Raw genomic sequence first — 25336 nt, 5'->3', positions numbered from 1 at the left:
TTTCAAGCAGTAATATAGGCATTATAAGCATTGTTTCACTCACTAATACCTGACCTTTTTTTGCCACATTACCTGATCATCATTTCTAACTGTTTCTTCCTCTAATGCTATGTAAAGTTTGTCCTCCACATTGTCATTGATTGGGGAATCACTCTGGCCCTGAATTTCGTACCATGGCATGACATGGCTATACTGGCCAGGTCACTGATAACAGGTGAATTGCTGAGAAAAGGGCATGCAGGGGGGGGGAGGAGGTCATGCTGGGTAAGGCATTGTCCCTGCCTGGCATCTTGTTGAGGAAGGTGTCCCGTGTATACGTACCAAAAATGACTCGCGAAAATTGAAAATTGTGGAAATTATGAACCTTGCAATTGCAGGACGTTGAAGTACGTCCTCGGGATTAGCTGTGACAAAACGTGAGGACGTGGAAGTACGTCCTCGGGACGGCGCGGGTTAAATCCAAAGTGTCCTAACTATGTGCTGAACATGACCAATTTTCAGCTATTCATGTTGTCCCCATGCCACAATCAGTTGTTTCATTTACACCCGGCTACCTAAAAAACTATTCATTTGCTTGCAATAGTTTTGGCACCATTTGTGCAAAATTTGACTTCAAATGAGGGCCGTTTTTCAACCGTGCCTCGCATTGCTCGAAACCGCCAAATAGCAGCTTCTACGTTGGACAGCCCCTGCATATTGTAAAGCCAGTGAGACCAATTATCAGTGTCCAAAGCAGTCTTTCAGAACATTTTATCTGACATGAATACGAAATGGACCCATCGGGGACCTAACTACAACCATCCTGCCAAGTTTCATCGCAATTCTTTTCCAGTTTCGCCTTGCTACACAGACAGACAGACAGGCTAGAATTATATCATATTAGACTGTGAACTGCAGTGGTCAGATTGAAAATTATTCACTACAAGGCTCCTCAGCGAATCGTTTTAAGAGCATCTGTAGTAAAAACAACAGGATAAAACTGATGCAGTCATAGGTATTGGCATTCGATTTTTTTTTTTTTTGGGGGGGGGCATAAAATAATAATATCAGGTATGAAGACATCCATGTTGAAAAAAAAAATCGTGACGGGACCAAGTAGTCATCGCACTGAAGAGGTTAAATGATACATAATGGCGTGTTCATTACTCACATTAAAATATAAGTTATTGTTCTAAGCCAATTTATCTTATCAGGAGGGTGAAGGTGATACGATGGTTGCTCGCCCTGCCCTGTTTGTGATGGGGGTCGTGACAGCGGCTGTAAAGGGATCCCAGCCTTCCACTTTCATTACCCAGCACTCAGGTGTGTCCACACTCACTTTCATTATCAGCTGGGATAGCAAAGCTGGAACTGTTTTCAATTTCTGTGTGTGTGTGTCTGTGTGTTTGTTAGCACGATAACTTCGCAATCGCTCAAGATATCATCACAAAATTTTACAGGTGTGTAGTAGTGAGAAAAAACGATCACGAGTTCGAAATTGATGAGAGTAGGTCAAGGTCAAGGTCATATTCCGAGCCGCGCTAGATGTGTATTGGCTCTAGGGATGTTTGTTTACCCCCTTGGGAGGCCTCTAGTTTATTTATTTACTTTCTTTTATTCTGTCGACATGAAAACTCTTATATTATCTTGAGCTGGGGCTTTATGTGTTTGGGAAATACAGTGATGTTGAAGCGAAACTTGATTAATACTTTACCTTTTTGGCTGTGTGTGTGTGTGTGTGTGTGTGTGTGTGTGTGTGTGTGTGTGTGTGTTTGTTCTTACCTTACCTAATTGTTTTTACCTAATTGTATCTTTACAGGAATGAGTCAAGCTCGTACTGTCCCGTGTCTTAAACCATATTTATCGTACATATCCTTAAATTTGTGAATTGTTTTGGCACACACTATTTCATTCGGTAGTGCATTCCATTGATCAATTGCTCTGTTTGGGAAACTGAATTTCCTTACGTCTTTATCACCTCTCTTCTTATGCAGTTTTTTGCAGTGTCCTCTTGCTGAGGCTTCTCCATATGTTAAGTAATTATTTATGTCTATTTTCTCCTTCCCTGATATGCACTTATATAGCATTATCATGTCACCTCTTTTCCTTCTCTCCTGTGGTGTTGGTAGATTCAGTTTATTTAGTCTTTCTTCGTACCTTAGGTCCCTTAAGCTTGGTATCCATCTTGTAGCGGCCCTTTGAACTTTTTCAATCTTGTCTATGTGTTTTTTGAGATGAGGACTCCAGACTACTGATGCATATTCCAGGGTTGGTCTAATGAATGATGTTATTATCCTTCTTAGCATGTCTTCATTTATGTATGTGAATGCTATTCTCATATTTGCAAGCAGCGTATACATGTTCTGTACCTTCTCACTGATGTGGTCAGCCGGAGATAGTCTGTTATTGATAATCACACCTAGGTCTTTCTCTCTTTCTGATGTGTATAGGGTTTTATTTCCTAACTTATAATCCCAATCAGGTCTTTTTCCACTGTTACCAAACTTGATTACATGACACTTGTCCACATTGAATTCCATTTGCCATGTACTACTCCATTCATGAAGTTTATTTAATTCTTCTTGTAGCTCTTTACAAGAGTTTGTGTTAGTAATTCTCCTTTGTATTTTTGCATCATCTGCAAACATATTCAGATAGCTCTCATTTCCAGTGTTACTGTTTATATCATTTATATACACTAAAAACATGATTGGTGCCAGCACTGAACCCCGTGGTACTCCACTAATCACTTCTTTCCATGATGAGTAGTTTCCTCTTAGTATTGTTCTCATTTCTCTTTTTATGAGAAAGTCTTGCATCCAACAAAACAGTTTGCCTCGAATTCCTCCTTGATGGTACAATTTCCATAAAAGTCTTTGGTGTGGTACTGTGTCAAAAGCTTTCTTGAAATCTAAATAGATACTGTCCACCCATCCTTCCCTTTCCTGTATTGTGTTTGTTACTCTGTCATAGTAGCTCAACAGATTAGTAACACATGATTTTCCTTTTCTGAAACCTAACTGTCTTTCTGTTATCATACTGTGTTCTTCTAGATGATTTACTCAAGCTTTTCTTATAAACTTTTCTAATACCTTGCTTACAACACTGGTCAGTGATACTGGTCGGTAGTTGAGTGGATTTTGTCTATTTCCTTTCTTGAATAAGGGGACAATATTTGTTTTTTTCCAAATATCAGGTAGTTTACCTTGACTCAAGGATTTCTTGAAAATTAAAAATAATGGTTTACTTAACTCCTTTGCACATTCTCGTAGTACCCAACATGAAATTTCATCAGGACCACTTGCCTTTCCTCTGTCTAATCTACTTAACTCCTCCTGTATTACTTTTTCTGCTATTTGTATATCTGGTAGTATGTGTGGACATGCATGTTCCACATAGTCCCTCTCAAAATTTTTTTTCTTCTGTAAAAACTAATTGGAAATTCTTATTTAGTGCTTCACAAATATCTTTCTCTTGTGTATAAGTGATTCCTTCGTCCGAAATGGATTGTATTATATCTTTTACTTTGGTTTTGCTTCTGATATAGCTGTAAAACAGCTTTGGTTGATCACTACTTTTATTTATTATATCCTCCTCAAACTGTTTTTGGGCTTCCCTCCTTATTCTTGTATAATCGTTTCTTGCCTGTTTGTAATTATTATACGCCCTTTCACTATTGTGACTTCTGTATCTATTCCACAACAAATCTCTTCTTTCTTTTGATTTTTTACATTCTGTATTGAACCATTTCTGTATTTTCTTATCTGCTTCTTTGTGCTGTGGGATGTACTTCTGGACTCCTATTTCATAAAATTCATAGAATTTTTTATAAACATCATTTAAATCTTGTCCTCTAAGCTCATTTTCCCAATCAACTTCTAAGAAATACTTCTTTAGGTCTTGATAATTTCCCTTTTTATAGTTTAGGCTCTTTTTGTAACTGTCATTGCTGTTAATTATGTCATATGCTATCCTGAAGTTATAATTTAGCACTGCATGATCACTTTTGCTGAGTGGAGGGTGATATAATAAACTGTCAATATCATTTTCTTGCCTAATAAATATTAGCTCTGGCACTGAAGGTACATCAAGTCCTCTTTTTCTGGTGGTTTCCCTCACATGTTGCGTTAGGAAAAACTCTTGCACGAGATCCAGGAGCTTTTGGTCCCAACAGCTTTCTTGGCTTATTATATCTAGAGTATTCCAATTTATATTTGTATTAAAATCACCAGTTAGTATAATTCTTTCCGATTTCTCTTCCATTTTATGTAGTAATGATCTTAAACTCTGAATTGTACTCTCTGCCAGGTCCTCATATTCATCTCTTTCCCATGTGTTTGATCTGGGTGGCATGTACAAATTGGCCACAATTACTTTCCCTTCAGATGTGTTGATCTCTACTGCAATCAGTTCTACTTGTGATGGTATATCTAGTTTTATTTCATTGACTTTTAGATTTTTCTTAGTTAATATTATAATTCCTCCTCCTTTTTTTAAATTTCTGTCTCTTCTCCATATATTGTATTCCTCTAAGTTTAGTAGGTCATTGGATATCCTTGGTGTTAATCTTGTTTCAGTTTTGTGTGTGTGTGTGTGTGTGTGTGTGTATTTACCTAATTGTGATATACAGGAAATGAACTACGCTCGTCATGTCCCGTCTCTGTTTCTTGATAAGTAAAATTTTGCTTTAAACTCGTTTAAGTTTTTAGACTGGACGATCTCTTTGTCCAGGCTATTCCACATGTCTATGCATCTATAAGGAAAACTATATTTCTTGACATCCTTCAAGCAGCTTGGCTTCTACAATTTCATTCTGTGTCCTCTTTGTTACTCTCCTGTCCCATACAAACAGATCTTCAGTACAAACAGATCTTCTCTGTCAGTTCTATCTACTCCCATCATGGGCCTGAACACTCTCCTTTTCTCTAAGGAAGGCAAATCCAGCTTTTCAAGCCTTTCTCTCTCTACGACAGATCTGCCAGGCTGGGAACCATTTTGGTTGCTGTTCTTTGTTTTCTCTCGATCTTGTTTATATCTTTCATTTTGTGTGGGGACCACATTATTCCTGGATATTGTAGCCTGGGGCAGATCATGGCCACTATCAATTTTTTCATCATCTCACCCAGGTAATGAAATGCTACTCTTATGTTAGCCAAAAGTTTATACGTCTCTCTAACTATCTTGTTCATATGTTTTTCAGGTGACAAACTATCCTGGACCAGCACTCCCAAATCTTTCTCTTCTCTCGCTTTTGTGATTGGTTCATTACCCAGCAAATAACTCAGTGATGGCCTCTTGGTACTTTTAATCATTTCCAATATTTTACATTTCTTTGCGTTGAATTTCATTTCCCACATCCGGCTCCTATCATGTATCCTATCCAAATCCTCCTGTAGCATTTTACAATCCTCCTCAACATCTACCTTCCTCAAGATCTTTGCATCATCAGCAGAAAGACTTGCATAACTGTTCACTCCATCTACCATATTGTTAACGTAAATCAGGAAATTACTTGCGCCATCACCAAGCCCTGTGGGTCTCCACTTGTTACTTCCCTCCATACAGACATCTTATCCTTTATTACTGTCCTCATTTGTCTCTCTCTCAAAAGTCTCTCATCCATTCCAGGAGGTTTCCCTTCAGTCCTCCTATATGATCTAGTTTCCACATTAGTCTCTTATGGGGTACCTTGTCGAAGGCCTTCTCCAAATCTAAATACAGTCACCCAACCGTCTCTATTCTGTAGCATGTCAATCTCTCTTGAGTAAAAGCTCAAACAAGTTAGAAACACATGACCTTCCACTTTTGAATCCAACTGACTTTCAGCCAAAATATTCATCTCTTCCAGATATTTTATCCATCTATCTTTCAGGATTCTCTCGCATAATTTTGCGACCATGCTGGTTAGGGACACTGGTCTATAATTCAGAGGTTCTTCCCTGTTTCCTCCCATGTAAATTGGTACCACATTTGCCCTCTTCCATTCTTGAGGCACTTTCCCCTCCTCCAGAGAACACACAATTAATATGTGAATCTTATCCGTCAGTTGTTCTCTGCATCTCTTTAGTGCCCAATTAGAGATTCCATCTGGTCCTGGGGTTTTTCTTACATCTTGAGTTTTCAGTAATTTATACACTTCCTGTTCTTCCACTTTTATATCTCTTATCACTAAATTTCTTGTCACTCCCTCCCCTTCCACAGACTTCTTTTCATTAGTGAAAACCGATTGGAAACATTTGTTCATTATTTCAGCTTGCATTGCCGCATCTTTATAGACCTCTCCTACTTTCAGTTTGGTGATTCCTTCCTTTTGTTTCAATTTGCCATTGACAAATCTATAAAACAGTTTGGGTTCATCCTTACTTTTGTCTGTTATACCTTTTTCAAAGTTCCTTTCTTCCTCTCTACGTATACTTGTATATTCATTTCTAGTTCTTTTATATTCTTCATTTGTTCTGTTGTTACCTCTCTTTCTTCAGTTGTTCCACGCCGTGTCTCTCTCTTTTTTTGCTACCATACACCTATTAAACCAGTCCTTTCTCCCGTTTTCTTTCCCCACTACTCTTGGCACCTATTTTCCACTCCCGAATTATAGAGGTCTAGAAAGATATCCTACTGCCTCTGTATCTCTCTTCTTTCTCTGAATTTTCTCCAATCCGCATTTTCGAAAAATTTTCTCAGTCCTGTAAAATTTGCTTTCCCAAAATTGAATCTTCCCTGTCTATAAAGCTCGTCTCTTGGCACCACGTTGTGTGTGTGTGTGTGTGTGTGTGTGTGTGTTGTCACATACTTGTTTAACCCCTAGTCCACAAATCTCCAAGCCTGACTGTCATCACAGCCGCAAAAAAGCATCCATTTTTCAACTTTCACAAAGGTAAACTTTTATCGATTTGAAGAGCTTGAATTTACACATCTGAAAATGATAATCTCAGTCCCACAGGCCTAATGGTTACCGCACAATCGACCATAAACTATTATAATAGTTACCCATCCGGTCTGAACGAAAATAGGAAAATTTAGCATATACCTATTTTTCGCCATATAACCTTACAAAAAGTCACCCAAATCAATATAAAACATGTGCCCAAGCGTGATACAAGCTTTATGAGTGTGCATAAAAAGGGGAATCAATTATCTTCGCATGCAAGATAAAAGTATATCGATTCACCAATTCACCGCATACGTAAATCATAAATATATTGAAATATATAAACGAAGAACACTATTATGATAGTATAAATAAACGAAATAACTGTACAAAAAACAAATTGCTTGTCGTGTAAAAATATTAGGTCCTGTATTTAAATAATACAAAAAAAAATACACATATGTGTTATTGAAAACGCTAAAAAAAAAAAAAAAACTGTAGTTATGTGTGTAAATGGTTGATCGGTAGAAATAATTAAAAAAAAATTGTAAGTTGCAGGTACTGTACAATCACAAAAGTTTCCCATCGAAAATGATAGAAAATGGGTAAATTATACAAAGAAACTAATACTGTTTGGCTAATAACCTTACACAAATAACTAATAATATATACATTCCACTGAATAAAACAGGTCGAGGGTAATAGCTTGTAAGTCATTGATGCAATGGCGTGGTGTTTGGCTTGCTTGATTTGGGTGGGAAGTGACAGCCAGACGAAGAACCAATGGAGCAGAGGGAGATGGAGTGGGTATGGGGGGGCCCTTGGAAGTGGAGGGAGGTGAGTGGTCCCAATAGGGAGGGAAAATACCTGCTACATCCCCCCCACAATGGTAGAGAGGGGGTATGGGGGAGATTTGGGTGAGAGGAGGATCCAGTGGGGTAGAGGGGTGTGGAGAGATGGCAAAAAGGGGGGGGGGGACTCCCACCATATCTAGAGGGACCAGTCATACCAGACACAAAAGATATTGTTGTTCCCATTTGCTAGCTTCCATTTAAGTCATCAAAGAGGCATGAGAACCTCTCCTCAGTTTTTATTGTGGCTTCTACTAAATCAAAGTGGATTGGATTGAACATACCTCGTCTAAAACACATTGATTGATGATGAAAGGTTTTTAGGACTTAAATACTTTTCTTCAGTAATTTCTTATGCATTTCTTAGTTTTTGTTCCCAGATTACTGGTAAAGTAGTCAGCAAATGAGCCAGAAAAGGCAGGAGTGCATATTGTCAAGCTTCAAGTACTTATGGCTGACTGAAGTGGCAGACTTGGGCTTGGAAACTTTAAAAGAGAAGAAAGATTGTACCGTTCAAGACAAAACTAGAACACCAGACTTCAAGAAGTGACGTGAAAATGCTGAACGTTCATATACATCTTCCTACGTGCCAGGTCGTATGTATACATGTCCTTGTGCTGCGGGGTTGAGGGGGTCATAAAGGATATACAGAATGGCTAGAGATCGATTGGTTTCTATTTTAACTAAAGAATTACAACACACACACACACACACACACCGGGCGTAAGAGAATAAACACGTCGTATCACCTCACTCTGAGCTGACCACTCTTGGATACAACTGACTATACATAAATAGTATCTTTATATGAGAAGAGACATAAATTTAAGAAAGGGAGGAGGAACTATAATCTTAACAAAGAAGAATCTACAAGTCAGAGAATTAAAACTAGATACACCCTCAAAAGTAGAACTGATTGTATTGGAAATTAACACATATGAAGGGAACTTAATTGTGGCAAATTTATACCTGCCACCTAAAACAAACACCTGGGAAAGAGGCGAATATGAACACCTGGCAAAAAGTACAATTCAGAGTTTAAGAACATTATTACATAGAATGGAAAAGGAATCTGAAAGAATTGTATTAACTGGAGACTTCAATTCAAATATAAATTGGAATACTTTAGATGTAAAATGCCATGAAAGCAGTTGGGATCAAAAGCTCTTAGATCTTGTGCAGGAGTTCTTCCTAACACAGCATGTAAAGGAAAACACCAGAAAAAAAAAAGGACTTGGTGATCCATCCATACTAGATCTTATATTTACCAGGCAAGATATGAAAATGACAATATAATATTATATCACCTCCACCATTCGGCAAAAGCTACCATGTAGTATTAAATTGTGCCCTCTGGATTCCATATGACGTTACCAGCAATCAGAGTTACAAAAAGAGTCTAAATTACAAAAAGGGCAATTATCATGACCTGAAGAAGTACTTCTTAAAATAAGATTGGGAAAAGAAAATTAGAGGACATGATTTAAATGTTATGTATAGAAAATTCTGTGATCTTTATGAAACAGGAGTCCAAAATTACATCCCACAGCACAAAGCAACAGAAATGGGAATAAAGCAATAGTTTAACCCGAGGCATCCCGTCGATGTATGGGTACGTTGCAACATTTTGCATTTGCCAGTCCCATCGACGTACGAGGTATGTTGTGCAATTGCAAGGTCCCTAATTTGCACAATTTTCATTTTTTGCGCGTGATTTTTCGTACGTATACACAGGATACCATCCTCTATTCCTCTACAAGATGCCAAGCAGGGACAATGCCTTACACCGCATAAACTTCCCCCCCCCTACACGCCATTGTCTCGGCAATTCACCTGTTACCAGTGACCTGGCCAATAAAGACATTCAGGGCCAGAGTGATTCCCCAATCAATGACAATGTGGAGGACAAAGTTTACATAGCATTAGAGGAAGAAACAGTAAGAAATGATGATCACGTAATGTGGCAAAAGAAGGTCAGATATGGTGATGAGTTAGTGAGTGAAACAATGCTTATAATGCCTATATTACTGTTTGAAAACCAATATACTCTTGTACTACATATAAATTCGTACCAAGTAAATAAATAAATACCGTTTATGAGTGGTGTGAAATAGTTACCCTCCCATAGAACTCGTTTTCTTTGGTGCCAGCCTGTTAGAAAAGCCAGTCAGGTAAGGAGGTACTGCTACCTGGATCGAATATTTTAAACCTCAGGTGAGCTATTTCTCTATGAAATTTCAATGTTTCTCACCAAAAGCGGAGGTTTTAGCCAAAGAATTTTTTTTCGAAAATACCTCGGGATTGGGGGGTGTCAGAGGTGCGAAATAGCTCGTGACGTGACGGGTTAATGCAGAGTGTAAAAAAACAAAAGAAAAATGGGACTTGCTGTGGAGTAGATACAGAAGACACAATAGTGAGAGGGCATAATAACAACTATAAACAGGCAAGAAATGATTATACAAAGATAAGGAGGGAGGCTCAGAGACAGTTTGAGGAGGACATTGTAAATGAAAGTAGTGATCAACCTAAGCTTTTTTACAGCTACATCCGAAGTAAAACCAAAGTTAAAGATAAAATATAGTCCATTACGGATGAGGAGATCATCTGTACACAAGAAAAAGATATTTGTGAAGCACTAAAAAAAAAACTTTCAATCAGTTTTTACAAAAGAAAGACATTTTGAGAGAGATGATATGGAATATGCATGCCCACACGTATTACCAGATATACAAATATCAGAAAAAGAAGTACAGGAAGAGTTACGTAAATTGGACAAGGAAAAAGCAAATGGTCCTGAGGGAGTTTCAGGTTGGGTGCTACATGAATGTGCAGAAAAGCTAAGCAGACCATTGTCTTTAATATTTAAGGAATCCTTAGGTCAAGGTAAACTACCTGACATTTGGAAGAGAGCAAACATTGTTCCCTTATTCAAGAAAGGGAATAGACAGAATCCACCCAACTAGCGACCAGTATCACTGAACAGTGTTGTAAGATACTAGAAAAGCTGATAACAGAAGTTTGTGTAAAACATCTAGAAGTACACGGTATGATAACAGTGATGCAGTTTGGTTTTAGGAAAGGAAAATCATGTGTTACTAATCTGTTAAACTACTATGATAGAGTTACAGAAACATTACAGAAAAGAGATGGATGGGTGGACAGTATCTATTCAGATTTTAATAAAGCATTTGACAGAGTACAACACCAAAGAGTTTTATGGAAACCGTACCATCAAAGAGGTATCCAAGGCAATATCTACTGTTGGATGCAGGATTTTCTCAGAAAAAAGGGAAATGAGAACAATATTAAGAGGAAATTACTCATCAAGGAGGGAAGTGACCAGCAGAGTGCCACAGGTCTCAGTGCTGGCACCAGTTATGTTTTTAGTATATATGACATAGACAGTAACATTTGAAATGGAAGCTATCTAAATATGTTTGTGGATGATGCAAAAATCCAAAGGAAAATTACTAGCATAGATTCTTGCAAAGAGCTGCAAGAGGAATTGAACAAGCTTCATGAATGGAGCAATAAATGGCAAATGGAATTTAATATGGATGAGTGTTGTGTAATTAAATTTGGTAAAAGTGAGAAATGACCGTATTTGGATTAAAAGTTAGGAAGATCAACCCTACACATATCAGAAAGGGAGAAGGACCTAGGAGTAATATTATCAATGACAGACTATCTCCAGATGATCATATCAGTGAGAAGGTATGTAACAATATTACAGTGCTTGCTAATATGAGAATAGCATTCAAATATATAAATGAAGATATGCTGAGGAAGATAATATCATTCATCAGACCAAACCCCGAGTATGCATCAGTAGTCTGGAATCCTCATCTAAAAAAACACATAGATAAGACTGAAAAAGTACAAAGGGCAGCCACAAGATGAGTACCATTCTTAAGTGATCTAAGCCATGGTGAAAAACTGGAAAGACTGAATCTGCCAGCACTGCAGGAGAGAAGGGGAATGGGAGACATGATTATGCTATATAAATGCATCTCAGGGAAAGAAAAAAAATAGACATAAATGAATATATATATCATATGGGGAAGCATCAGCAAGACCTCCACTCGCGCAGAAAGGAAAAAAATTCTAAGGCCAAACTTACCCTCGGAAAATGCTTATATTATAAATCGTAGCCCATCATCTTTGCTGATGTTTATACCATAAGAAAACAAACATAAATCAGATGAATAATTCTACAGAAATGAAGTGAGAATAAACCTCATTTAGGCGAAAACTAGCTTGTAATAATTTCCCAACATCACTGCACAAAATTTTTCGTAAGATGTGCAGTTGCAAAGAATATATCTATATGCATAATTTCACGAGCTTTCTAATGAGCACCATGACAATTTGATACGCCCAATAGTTTTCAAGTAAATCGAAGAAAATAAACTTTTAACCCACCCCATCCCAACGTTTTCTGGGCAGTGGTATGCCCCAGTCCCGACATTTTTGGACCTTTTTTTTTTTTTTTTTGGCTCAAACATCCGCTTTTGATGAGAAACATAGAAAATTCATAGAGAAATCGCTCACCTGAGGTTTAAAATACTCGATTCAGGTACTAGTACCTCCTTACCTGACTGGGTTTTCTAACAGGCTGGCACCAAAGAAAACGAGTTCTATGGGAGGGTAACTAGTTTATCCACTCATAAACAGTATTTATTTATTTACTTGGTACGAATTTATATGTAGTACAAGAGTATATTGGTTTTCAAACAGTAATATAGGCATTATAAGCATTGTTTCACTCACTAACTCATCACCATTCCTGACCTTTTTTTGCCACATTACCTGATCATCATTTCTGACTGTTTCTTCCTCTAATGTTTGTCCTCCACATTGTCATCGATTGGGGAATCACTCTGGCCCTGAATTTGGTACCGTGGCATGACATGGCTTTACTGGCCAGGTCACTGATAACAGGTGAATTGCTGAGAAAAGGTCATGCAGAGGGGGGGGAGGAGGTCATGCTGGGTAAGGCAGTGTCCCTGCCTGGCATCTTGTAGGGGATGGTGTCCCATGTACACGTGCCAAAAATCACTCGCGAAAATTGAAAATTGTGCAAATTAGGGACCTTGCAATGTCCTTGCAATGTTGCCGCGTTAATTTACATCTCCGGGATATGAGTGCACATCATGTGAGGACGTGAATTCACGTCTCCAGGACGCAGTGGGTTAAAAATCACCAAAAATGTCTTATTTGCTTCTCATTTTGCATGTTATTACTGACACTGTAACAAATATGTATGTAATATGTTTACAAATTTGTAGCCCAAAGGTTATGGAATTCCATGATATAATAGACATTGTTATAACCCTTATTGTTACTGAGAAAATGAGTTTTGAAAAGTTAGGACAGGTTGGGAGAGGTAACAGCATGGAAGCTCGTGCCTGTAAGCTGAGTATGTTTGTGTTTCACATCTTTTCCAAAAATAATTTGCTAACAAAGGTTATTTTGCTTTACAAAAGTATGCATGAAAAATCATCAACTTGCTCATGCTTTCTTCAGATTTGTGATGTGACCTATACTTTCCAAGTAAAATGCCTGAGAGAAAAGCAATGAAATGTACCACATTCACCCTATAAGAATATATAGTAAAGAAACACTTTTATGCCTAAAATATACATAGTATAAAAACTACACAAATAAGATGATTACTCACATCCCCTTGCAGTGTTGTAATGCTTCTGGAATGTAGAGATGGAGTTGCAGAGAGGAGGAAAGGTACGATCACAGCCTGTGTGTGCAATTATTTGTGTATGAGAGAGAGAGAGAGAGAGAGTGTGTGTGTGTGTGTGTGTGTGTGTGTGTGTGTGTGTGTATTTGAGGTGGCGATAAGAGGCTGTCTCCATTGTGATGGTGGTAGTGGTGGTGCTAGTGGTGGTGATAATGGAGGTGGCATTGACCGCGGGGGGAGGTTTATCACGTTGCCTCACTCTCTCTCTCTCTCTCTCTCTCTGCTCCTCAACCAAGTAATTCTGGAAATCACTCTCCCCAGATTCTTTGTCTGTGTCCTTCTCACTTTCAGTTTCACTGAATAAATATTTCAGGTACTCCTCCTGAGATAACCCTTTCCCATAACGAACACTTATACACTTTCTTCACTGACACACTGCACTATATAACACACTATCACTGTAATACACATAAGATATGGATGAGTGATGTAACAGAAAACGAGGAATAAAATGGCCAGCTGCACGCTAACACAACCTCCTTGCGTGACTGCCGAGAGGACACTGAGCTAATAATAGGCCTCTTATCCTTGTGATTGGCTTGTGAATGTTACCATATATTTCCCTCAGACCTGGCCACCCTAACCTATGACTCACCAAAATTTGACACACTCTCAGCCACAGAAGTTTGTACAGTATGATCATTTCTAGGGAAATTGTGTCATAGTGCATCATCAATTACTCTTCAGACTGCAAGCACTTTGACTCGTATTGCATCATCGTGTGTAAGGTGGTTAAAAACTTAAAAGGAGTATGCGGGTGATGCAGAAAGTGTGAAATATATCCAGTATGATGAAAGGTGAAAAGAGATGAATTTTTATTTGGACAAACCAAATTTGCAAAAAGTATTTCCTGTAAAAGAGATGCCATGTACTTGGAATGGGTGTAAGACACAATCAAGCTAAGAATGGAAATGAGAAGTAGAAGGATTAGTTAAGCAAAAGAAGAGAACGTCCAAGGAGTAACGATACAGGATAACCCATCAGCAGCAAAGCATATAAACAGGGTCATTTGAGGTGCATATACACTGAAAACCAACATAAGAGTTGCTGTTAATTATATGAATGAAATGCTGAGGGAGGCAATGATATGGCCATGACATTAATAAACTGTAAGTAAACTACTGGTACTCTCAAGATCATTCTCCAAACAGATACAGGTGGAACTCATGTACTCCTAAAATTAATTGTAACTGAAGCATCCTCATACTAGACATCTGGTCCATTACAAATTCCCGTTGACATAGCATTAAACAAATTAAGTGGAAAAGTTACTGAAGATGGCCACAAGGATAATATCAACCTTGATGGAACTATCAATATGGAGAGAGGCCACAAGGATAATATCAAGCTTGAGGGAACTATCAATATGGAGAGTGGCCTCAAGGATATTATCAAGCTTGAGGGAACTATGAATATGGCGAGAGGCTGAAGAAGCTGAAATTATATACCTTAAATGAGAGAAGAGAAATATGAGCTTGGATTATTTTTAAATTACAAAAAAGTGGAGATAGAAGATCTGTTTGTGAATGACGGTTGAACGACAAGGGGACACGAGTGCAAGTTGAGGAAATATGCCTTAATAGTCCATATATTGTATATATGTATATATATTATTGTCATCATAGCCATGATTCTTACTTTTTCTATAACAGATGAGTGGGCTGTGGCAGAGTACACAAGTCAAGCAGTGGTGGCAACACTCAAGAAAACAGAACTGGAGAAGTGTTTCCCACTCTTTCTGACAGATGGCATCACATCAGTACTCACTCTTGTCAACGAAAATAAAGTATAGCATAATGTCACAATCAGGTTAATTCTCTCTCTCTCTCTCTCTCTCTCTCTCTCTCTCTCTCTCTCTCTCTCATAAAAGTAGTGTGTTTCTTAAAAAGAAAAGAAAAAGTTGGCCAAGAAATTCATATCCAATGCTTCATGTTTTAAGCAATTGTGATTGAATTCCTTGTTCTTTTAACCCTAATGAAACTTACATATTTCACTGTAAGGAAGGACTCTTTAGTCCAACATTCGTGGAGGGTAATGGCTCTATGTTTTGTTTCAGTACATGGGTGATGATGGAGAGTGGTTGGGTATGGGTGTGTTTGGTGTGGGTGTGGGTGGCCAGGACGTTAACCTGACGCAGCAGCAGCTCTCCTTGATGGTCAGCCAGGCTCGTCGGGTAGGTCACTGTTACATTACTGCTGAGGTGGGTAGGTCACTGTTATATTACTGGTCAGACGGGTAGGTCACTGTTACATTACTTATGAGGAGGATAGGTCATCGGTACACCACTGCTGAGGCAGGTAGGTCATTGTCACCGCACTGCTGAGGCAGGTAGGTCTCTGTTACATTGCCGCTGAGGCAAGTAGGTCACTGTCATATCGCTGCTGAGGTGAATAGGCTACTGTTACTTCAATGCTGAGGATGGTAGGTCACTCAGGTAACTTGTATCTTTGTGACATCATCAGCTGCGGCAGGTGTCATGGTGTGTGACGGTGGTGGTGGTGAGTGACGACCCAGGCTTCCTCGCTACCTTCGCCCACTGGTCCCTCAAAGGCCGCCTCCTGGTGTGGTCCACCAGGCTCCTGGTGCTCACTCGCCTTCCCGGGGACGACGTCGGGGCTCTGCTCGCCTCCCACTGGACATTCTCCATGATGAACACCATGGCCATCAACATCGATATATCTGCACGAACACCCGTGTAAGTTTATGCTGAAAGTTGTACAACCCAATATGATGACTACAATGGTAAGACACGAAACATATATAATCTGAACAGAGTAGTAAATGTTAAAGATCATATTGATTCTAGCCACCACCATTCGTAATTAATTATACTGTCCGCTTTAGCCTGAATCCCTTGTACCCCGCCCTCTTGGCCCCGCTCACTCACCCATCAGCCCGAGTAGGAGACACCAGTCTTTGCTGTGCCACTGTCGGGTAAATGTGTCAGGCGCTCTCGCCAATCAAAGCAACAAAACTTTTACTTAACCCCTTAACTGGAATTACATCTTTTCCATTTAACTAGGAAATGTTTTGTAGTAAAGGATGGTGGAAAAAAATACCAAGGAACGTCATCGGCCTGAATGCAGGGGCGTACCTAGAGATTTGGGGGCCCAGGGGGCTAGGTTCTTTGGGGGGCCCCCAGGGGGGCTAGGTTCTTTCGGGGCCCCCCCTCCTGGAAGGGGGCCCCGCAAAGAACTTAGACCCCCTCATTCTCAAAACTTATCTAATATTTCAGCCGGGATTGTTGGGATGATAAATATATATATTTCAAATATTAATAAAAAAGCTTATTAATTTCTAAGGCTTTTGGGGGCCCCTCTAATTGGGGGCCCGTGGGGCAGTTTCAAACAGCCCCCCCCGCCCCCTTCAGGTACGCACTGCCTGAATGGTTTGCAAAGTAACGAAGGTTCCCTCTATGAAAATTAAAAGGTACACATTCTATAAAGAACTTAGTGTTTTGTCATTTTTCCATATATTTGGTATCAACACACTAAACCCTTTTCTCTCTATAAGATTTCATTGACTTCACGTGCATAGAATGAAATTGCTCCTACAGAATTTTTGGTATAAATAATTATTAGCCAGCATGCCTTTAAACTTTTGTTAGGGAGACTACACCCACGTACTCTCTCTCTCGTTATTAATATATAGAGGAAAAGCAAACTTGGCTGTAAATCAAGTGAGATATATTTAATTTATAACATTATCATGACTTATCTTCTATTACTATTATTCATTCAGGCTTCATCCTCTTCGGATTCTGTGTCACTTACGCTGATGACCAAGTGTTCAGCTGCACTGTCTTTTCTTCTGTATTCATCCTCCACCTTCCTGGTGTGCATCATGCACTTTCTGCAATCTTCCTTACTCACTCTATCCATTTCACTCCTAGCTAATTCTTCCACTCTCTTCAAATTTTGATTGGCGTTGGAGCTCTCTCTTTTTACCTCTGATTTTACTTGTGCCCAAATTACTTCAATGGGATTGAACTGGCAGTCATATGGGGACAATCTCAACACTTCATGGCCATTTTCACGTGCGATGGTATTTCATAAACTTGTCTGTACTTGTATTTTGCAACCACTTGAAGAAGTTCTGCTTTGGTATGGCGTGGATTGAATTCGATGTTGTTTTGTGTGAGCCAGGCAGTATGTCATTTTTCCCCGAAGATACTGTTCGGACCTTGTTTTAAAAATTGGAGTGGTAAGAGGCGTTGTCCGTAACAATGAGTGAATGTGCGGGAATATTTGGGAGCAACTGATTACAGAACCATGGAAGAAACCACTCGCTGTTCATTGAATCATGGTAATCTTCTCTGTTTTTGGATGTGAATATCAAAAGGGCACCAGGTACAAATCCTTCCTCTCCTCCAGCATGCAAAATGATGAATCTCGCTCCTTTGCCAGTCTTCAGCGTTGGTTGCACAGAGCCATCTTTCACTGTCCAACATTTACTCACACTATCATTTTGGTTCACCCAAGTCTCATCAAGATATATTTCTGTTCTAGGATTTAAATATTTTCTGTTTTCATCTATTAGCCTCAGGTATTTTTGTCATGCAGCTACTATATCATTTCTTTCCATCAGTAAATGTCATCCACTTTGGACTTTCTTGTACCTAAAGCCAAGTTTCTTAAGCACTGTTCTGAGGGACATATGGGTCTCCCTTTAAAGTTGATTGGTGGTTCTTTTATCTTAAACAAAAGAGATTTAATTGTTAGTATTTCTCCTCTTTCATAGAAAGATAAAAGCTTTCTCCGGGTGCACTCTTCATCGAAGCTGTCAAGACTTCCTAAAACTCTACAAAATGATGGTCTTGAAGGTGGGATTTAATCGGGCCTTGTGCAGTTTGTTGTCTTATCCTGTGCACTGTTTTAGAGCATACTTCCGTAGCAACTGCCGTCTTATCCAGGAATCCATTTCACTCTCTAGCTCATTTTGCCGTCGGAAGTAATTGTAGATGTTAGATATCATTATTCTGGATTGACTTGTCAACCGTCCTCTGGTCTTGGATCTGGCATCGGAGCGATCCCTGCTGTTTCTCATTGTTGCCCTTGACACCAGAAGAACAATAAGCAACATGCACATCATCCTCGTCATCATCATACATGCATAGTCCACTGCTGAATAAAAGTCTCCCCAAACCTTCTCCGAATTCCTTGATTGAGCTACAGTCAGTGCACTTCAGTGTGTCATAAAATTGCTAGGGAGAATCTAAAGCCACAGTCTTGTATGATTCTACCACTGAACTACGTGATATAAGCTGTGAAAGGACGGAAATCTTTGACAGTTGTTGTTTAAAGGTATCTCCCTCCTATTATAAGGCCCGCGACCTATATTAGCCTGGTCCTTTTTTTGACAGGTTGGAGTGAGGCAGTTAGCCTATAGTCTCTGCTAGTTTTTGCCTGCAAACTTCTCTGTTTCATCTCTCCTCGTCCTGTCTGGCCCACCTCCATTTTTGTTCTCTGTAATGTCCTTACTTTAGTCTGCTATCCCACCCAAGTTGATATCTTTTTATCTCTCAAAGAAATTCCTAACAAACACATAATAATACTCTGTACATGTAAATACGGTACCATTAGGCTATACATAATTATACCTTCATTATACTGTTGAAGCATAATCTTCTGTAAGTTAAAGAAAAATCCTGTATTCGTCCTTCCAACATCAGTGTAGACCCCCTGATTTTTATACTTTCATATTCATCAATGTATATGAAAGGCATAATCTGCGGGCTATGTCGTCCTAACTTCAAGAAAAAATATAAAATTTCATCTGACTTGCGGCAACACCCAACCGGTCGTATCACTGTCCCTCCCATCCAACCGTCACAACACACACACACACACACACACACACACACACACACACACACACACACACACACACACACACACACACGCGCGCGCGCGCGCGCGCGCATCAAATCTAAACGTAGAATACTTGTTTGTATTTTATGGTTAAAATCTGAAGGGAAACACTGCATTCAAAAGTATCCAAATGAAAGGTGACTATCTGTTTTCAAAAGGCTGAATCCAACACTTTCGAGAGTGTTTGTGTTTGGTGAGGGGTTCATAGTGGAATTAACACTCAGTCCGTTTATTTGTTAATTATATAAGTATAATAATATATCTTAAGCTACAGTAAATAATGTTGACCATTGAGACAGGAAATCATAACCTATAACAATGTTCATTGTTAAAGGGAAAGCACTGGTCTGCCGAAAATATGTCCCGGGATAAACATGCCAAGAGAAAACTTTTTAAGCATTACAAGTTTTAAGTCCATTCATGGGCGTCATCTGCTCTCTAAAAGTGTGTGTGTGGGGGAGGGGGGACAGTAAGATACAGAGGTTGGTAATTTTGAAGGGAGCTCATGTGATCCAATCTATGGGGAAGGCTGTGACCACATCGGTGAATATTTTCTCCAGGGGAATAAAGCAGCTAACCAATTGATCGTGTTATTCGCAGCTTCGGGAATGGAACCCAAATTGTCCGAACGCAAGTCCGAAATACTTTAGCTGTACCTGTGGGCAAAAAATTCTACGGAGATCCTATGCCGGGCGCCAGGAGCGGCGTTTTTTTTTGGGGGGGGTCTATATGCGATCGCTTATTAAATATAGTAAAATTTTTTGAATCGTGATAGGACCAGGTTTTTTCACATCAGCGATTTTTTTGCGATTTCTGTGCCAATTTTGGTGCGATTTGAATCCGTAGTTTTGGCTGCCCAAAATACACACACACACACACACACACACACACACACACACACACACACACGACTACTACTATAGTATATTAGATTGCTTCATTAATCAGGATTTACCAGACACTACAGACCATGGCACAGTACATTACAGACAGCAAGTAAAAATAACCAATAAAAAATAGCCTTTCTTTTTTTAATGAGAACCTTGGGTTTACAAAATGCCTCAGTGCAACAAATGAATATGTTATGACTGTGGCATAAAGTTACTTTGTAATTAATCCACAGTTAAGCAAGTCTGGCCACCCCTTTTGTCTAATATAAATATCAGTTACTCTCCGAGTCTATATATATATATATATATATATATATATATATATATATATATATATATATATATATATATATATATATATATATATATATATATATATGATATATAAATGGAGGGCACAATCAATATGTTGTACCCCCCTGATTGAAAAGTGGGGGGACATTTCCCTCCTTCCCCTCCTTGGATGACTCCCATGTGTCCATTATAGGAAAATACAAATACATATACTGTAATCGTTTTGCTATAGCCTAAGGACAGTATTACGATGCGACAGGTGGAATACAATTTATGTAAGCTATTGTTTTGTGTGGGGGAAGCCAGTGACATTTCGTTTTCCTACTTCTATATTCAATCCCTCTGATATAAAGGAACTTAATGAAGGAAATAAATAAGGAAAATTACAGTATCGTTATGATACTGTGGAAACTTACCAGACATGACAGATAGATGACTTAATATGTTTAATAGTAACAGCGGCACAGCTGCGGTGTGTTATTGCCAAGCTCCGAACTTTTTTGGCGCCAAAACTCAGCTGCAGTCGCGGGAGGAGGCAGGTTGGTTCTTTACAGACTGATATTGATTCAGTAATGAATTCAAAGGAAAAGTAAATAATACGATACTATTTCGTGGTAAGGCTCATTATTCTATCAGTAAGAATAATTATCTCAGCCAATCAGCAAGAGTAGAGCTGGAAGAGGGCAGGGCATCAGATGGGGACGGGGCACAAGAGAATCAGGCTAACGCGAACAGTATAGTAAACATTAACATATATTAAATTTGTAAGAAGGCTTTTGAACGACAGCAATTGTGTGAAATATTTTTGCTAATATGTTCTTATGTATCTGTGTGGGGACAGGGAGCATAGGAAGTTTGGGAGCACAAGAACAAATTTGGTCTTCCTAAACGAATGCAACACCCACCGTAAGGAGTGGAAAGAAGTGTAGGGTGAGGGGAAGGATACTGACAGGGAGATACTATTAGGAGCATCACAGTTGCGTCTTAGTAAGAAACTGAAGATGAAGTTTAGAAGAAGTATGTTAATGTCTGACAGAAATCAGTTTAAAATAGAAGTCACATAAGTAACTAATGAGAAGAGAGCCAGTAAACTGCCCTGTCATCTCTATTTTCTGTTTCTTAAAAGGGGCCATTCATCAAAGATATTTTCTTCCTCCTCATGAAACAACTCGGAGAATAGGTCGTTTAATAAGTTGTTGGATATTGTCACGAATTGGCGTGAGTGTGTTTATAAGTTCGTGACATTTTTGTTTCAGTGTGAAAACCGCGAATTCTAGTGGAATTCTCACTGAGTATCACTCAGTCCAACCGTCCTAGCGTTCACTCGATTGGGACGGTTTTCAGAACATTTTTCACTGTTTCTATAAGTGATCATCCTTGCGCGTGACAAATAGCGCCTTCGCTGAGTGATTTATTGTGAGCGTATGTCGCTCACTTTCTTTCCGATGACTGTTGAAGCATGCACGGCCATCCCTCGCCCCCTTCCATAATTCGAACTCAGTCAGGCTTTGATCATCGTGAGAGAAGGTTCGTGTACAGCGAGTTCCTGAAATCTCCACCTAGACAGTGAATCCGCGAAGAGGTTTAGCATGTTTGCAGCATCCGCCCTACGTAACAACGCCCAGTTATTCTGCTTAGCCCCCTCTACTGACCAGTATATCTTTTTGTTTTTCCTAGGTTTCAGTTTAACTTTTGAGTGAGCGAGTGAGTGTATTCTCCTTGTTATTTTGAATTCATTTTGGGACCTATGTAACGTAAAATTAATTCATTGTGATTAATAAATTCACAGTTCTTTTTCTTTGCGTTCAATGTAGTTAAACTCGTGTTTTATTTCTCCACAATTAGCTTATTTAGGTGCCACTCCTAGTGTGCACAGATGCTTTATATTACTCATAACTGGTACTTAGGCCAGTCCTTTTGTATTAAGCTTAAATCCGTTGTGCCAGCCAGGAGTTAATGCACCGGCAAGAACCTGTTTATTACTATTAGTATTAGTTATTGATTGTCAGGGGTGGAGTCACTTTCTCGAGAGGCTAACACTACTACAAACAGCATTCGTGAGTAATTAGTCTCTGCTGTGTACTGTTGAGAAAATTCATATATTCTCGTCCTTAGAGAATCGACGAAGTAAGCCGGCATAAAGTAAAACTTACTGCTTGATTTCACAAGTCAATTTTTGCCCCTATTTACAAGCAACATTTTTAGCATTATAAAATTTTTAAATCACAAAACCTTGTGATATCTGGCTACCTCATTCTAGGATATTAACTCCTAGTTTTAACCCGCCCCGTCCAGGAGACGTGAATTCACGTCCTCACATGATATGTACTCATATCCCGGAGACGTAAATTAACGAGGCAACATTGCAAGGTCCCTAATTTGCACAATTTTCAATTTTCGCAAGTGATTTTTCATACATATACACGGGACACCTTCCTCTATTCCTCTACAAGATGCCAAGCAGGGACAATGCCTTACACCGCACAACCTCTCCCCCTCCCCTGCACGCCATTGTCTCGGCAATTCACCTGTTACCAGTGACCTGGCCAATAAAGACATTCAGGGCCAGAGTGATTCCCCAATTGATGACAATGTGGAGGACAAAGTTTACATAACATTAGAGGAAGAAACAGTCAGAAATGATGATCAGGTAATGTGGGAAAAAACGGTCATGAATGGTGATGAGTTAGTGAGTGAAACAATGCTTATAATGCCTATATTACTGTTTGAAAACCAATATACTCTTGTACTACATATAAATTCGTACCAAGTAAATAAATAAATGCTGTTTATGAGTGGATAAAATAGTTAACCTCCCATAGAACTCGTTTTCTTTGGTGCCAGCCTGTTAGAAAACCCAGTCAGGTAAGGAGGTACTCGTACCTGGATCGAGTATTTTAAACCTCAGGTGAGCGATTTCTCTATGAATTTTCGATGTTTCTCACCAAAAGCGAATGTTTGAGCCTAAAAAAAAAAAAAGGTCCAAAAATGTCGGGACCGGGGCGTACCACTGCCCAGAAAACGTCGGGATGGGGCGGGTTAAAGTTATTAATGAGATAATACTCACTCATACTTAGGTCTTTATCATTAAAGTCTACAGGCATTATCTTACTGGTGATTATTGGTTTATTTCTATTAATTTTATGTAATAGTTTTCATAGTCAGTTGTTTTTTTTAATTTTCTTTCTTTACCAGTTTAACTAGATAAAACTGGTCACTACTAACCTGTGCCTATACCCTTTACTCTTGATTATTCGCAGTTCTCTGCAAAATAGCAGTCAGTACTTAGTCTTTAGTTCACTCAGACTGAGTCAGCGTCATGTCTACCAACGTCTATGTACAAGAAGCTAATGATATGGGGCTTAGCGACCCCAAAAAAGTCAGAGAATATGTACTCTCTTGGTTTAGTTCGAGCAGCAACATGAGAATGATGCTAGCGAAGAGTTTAGAATTCAACGCAAACACGAGAACAACGCGAATATAAGCAAGAACAACGCAAACTCGAGATAGAACAACGTGAAAGAGAATGCGAACATGAGCGAGAACAGCACGAGGAACGTGAGAGAGAACATCAACATGAGCGAGAACAACGAGAAAGAGAACGCAAATACGAGCTAGAACAATGAGAGAGAGAACGAGAACACAAACATGCCGAGTGTGAGGCACGTGAGAAACATGAACTCGAGATGCTGAAGCTCAAGCGAGACTCATTGGCTTCTGACAAATCTGGTGCAGCTGGCCCAAGCCCCAGCGCTCTCCCTACACATGTTCTGGCGACCCCACACATCAAGCTTCCTCCATACAAGAAAGGCGAGTGAATCGAGCCATTCATAGCTTGTTTCGAAGACATGGCTCAGCTATACCAGCTGGATGAGGCAGCTAAGCGGCTTCAGTTTCTTAGCTTGTTTGAGGGCCCTGCCCTCGATATTCTCCACAGAATTCGTGGAGACAATCTTACGTATGAGATGATGAAGGCTGCACTCGTCAAAGCGTATGATCTCACAGTTGACGACGCCAAGAGTCAGTTTAATAGGGTGCATTTACAAGAAAAAGAGACTGCCGTTCAATTTCTTGATCGGCTTACTGCTTACTTAGACGAGTGGATGGAGAAAGATGAAACTTCTTCCACGCGTGATGGGATAATTGACCTTATGCTGCGCACACAGCTAGAAAAGTCGTGGCCTGCTGAACTTATGGCTCAGCTTAAGATATGCCAGGTAAGGGATGCCAGCCAAATGGTGAACAAGGCTGACGCATTCTTCACTGCATATGGGTATCAAACTCGTAAGCAGCACACCTGGAACAGGAAAGCTGACAAATCTGGGAAACCGTCTCAGACTGAACCCCAGTAACAAGGCCGTTCTCAGAATAATGGCCAAGGTCCAAACAAACCGCAGAAGAAGGACCAGGGGCAAAACACCCAGAAACCAGAGTGGAAGTGGAATAACAATCAGAACCCTAACCAGCACCAGTACCTGTATTTCAAGCAGCAGCAGAGCAAGGACAAGCCACGGAAGCAAAGGTCAGGACAATCGTTTTCTGCAACAGCCCCAGTGTATCGGAGGCAGGAGGCTAACGCAGCCTTTATTCCTCAACAGCAGCATGGTGTTGTCATCCCTAGCAGTACGGGTACTTCCCTGCAGTTCTCTAGTCCCCCAGCAACAGTGAACACTCTGCCACAGGAGGCCAATGCTTCATCTCCCCAGACAGTGAGTATAAACCCTCAGGTATCAAATTCTCAGGGCACCATGTTTGCCGCATCGTTTATTCAGCAGCCTCATCAGTGGCTGGCTGCTTCCTCCACAGGCCCTCCCACAGGTGACAGTGCC

At 39.6% G+C, this 25336-nt stretch overlaps 1 protein-coding gene across 1 annotated transcript in view; it reads left to right on the top strand.

Moving 5' to 3' along the window:
• The first annotated feature begins 16110 nt into the window (after window positions 1–16110).
• LOC145393812 (uncharacterized) overlaps window positions 16111–25336 on the top strand; it is an 82949-nt gene continuing 73723 nt past the window's right edge. Inside the window, exon 1 of the mRNA XM_080267857.1 lies at window positions 16111–16148. Within this exon, the coding sequence (XP_080123983.1) occupies window positions 16111–16148 (38 nt within the window). The remainder of the gene's footprint in view (window positions 16149–25336) is intronic.

Source organism: Coenobita brevimanus, chromosome 25 (assembly GCF_032717465.1).
Source record: "Coenobita brevimanus isolate Jiangsu-jjx chromosome 25, ASM3271746v2, whole genome shotgun sequence".
Classification (NCBI taxonomy): Eukaryota; Metazoa; Arthropoda; class Malacostraca; order Decapoda; family Coenobitidae; genus Coenobita; species Coenobita brevimanus.
Note: the sequence above shows the minus strand (reverse complement) of the source record. Positions and strands in the feature narration are given on the sequence as shown.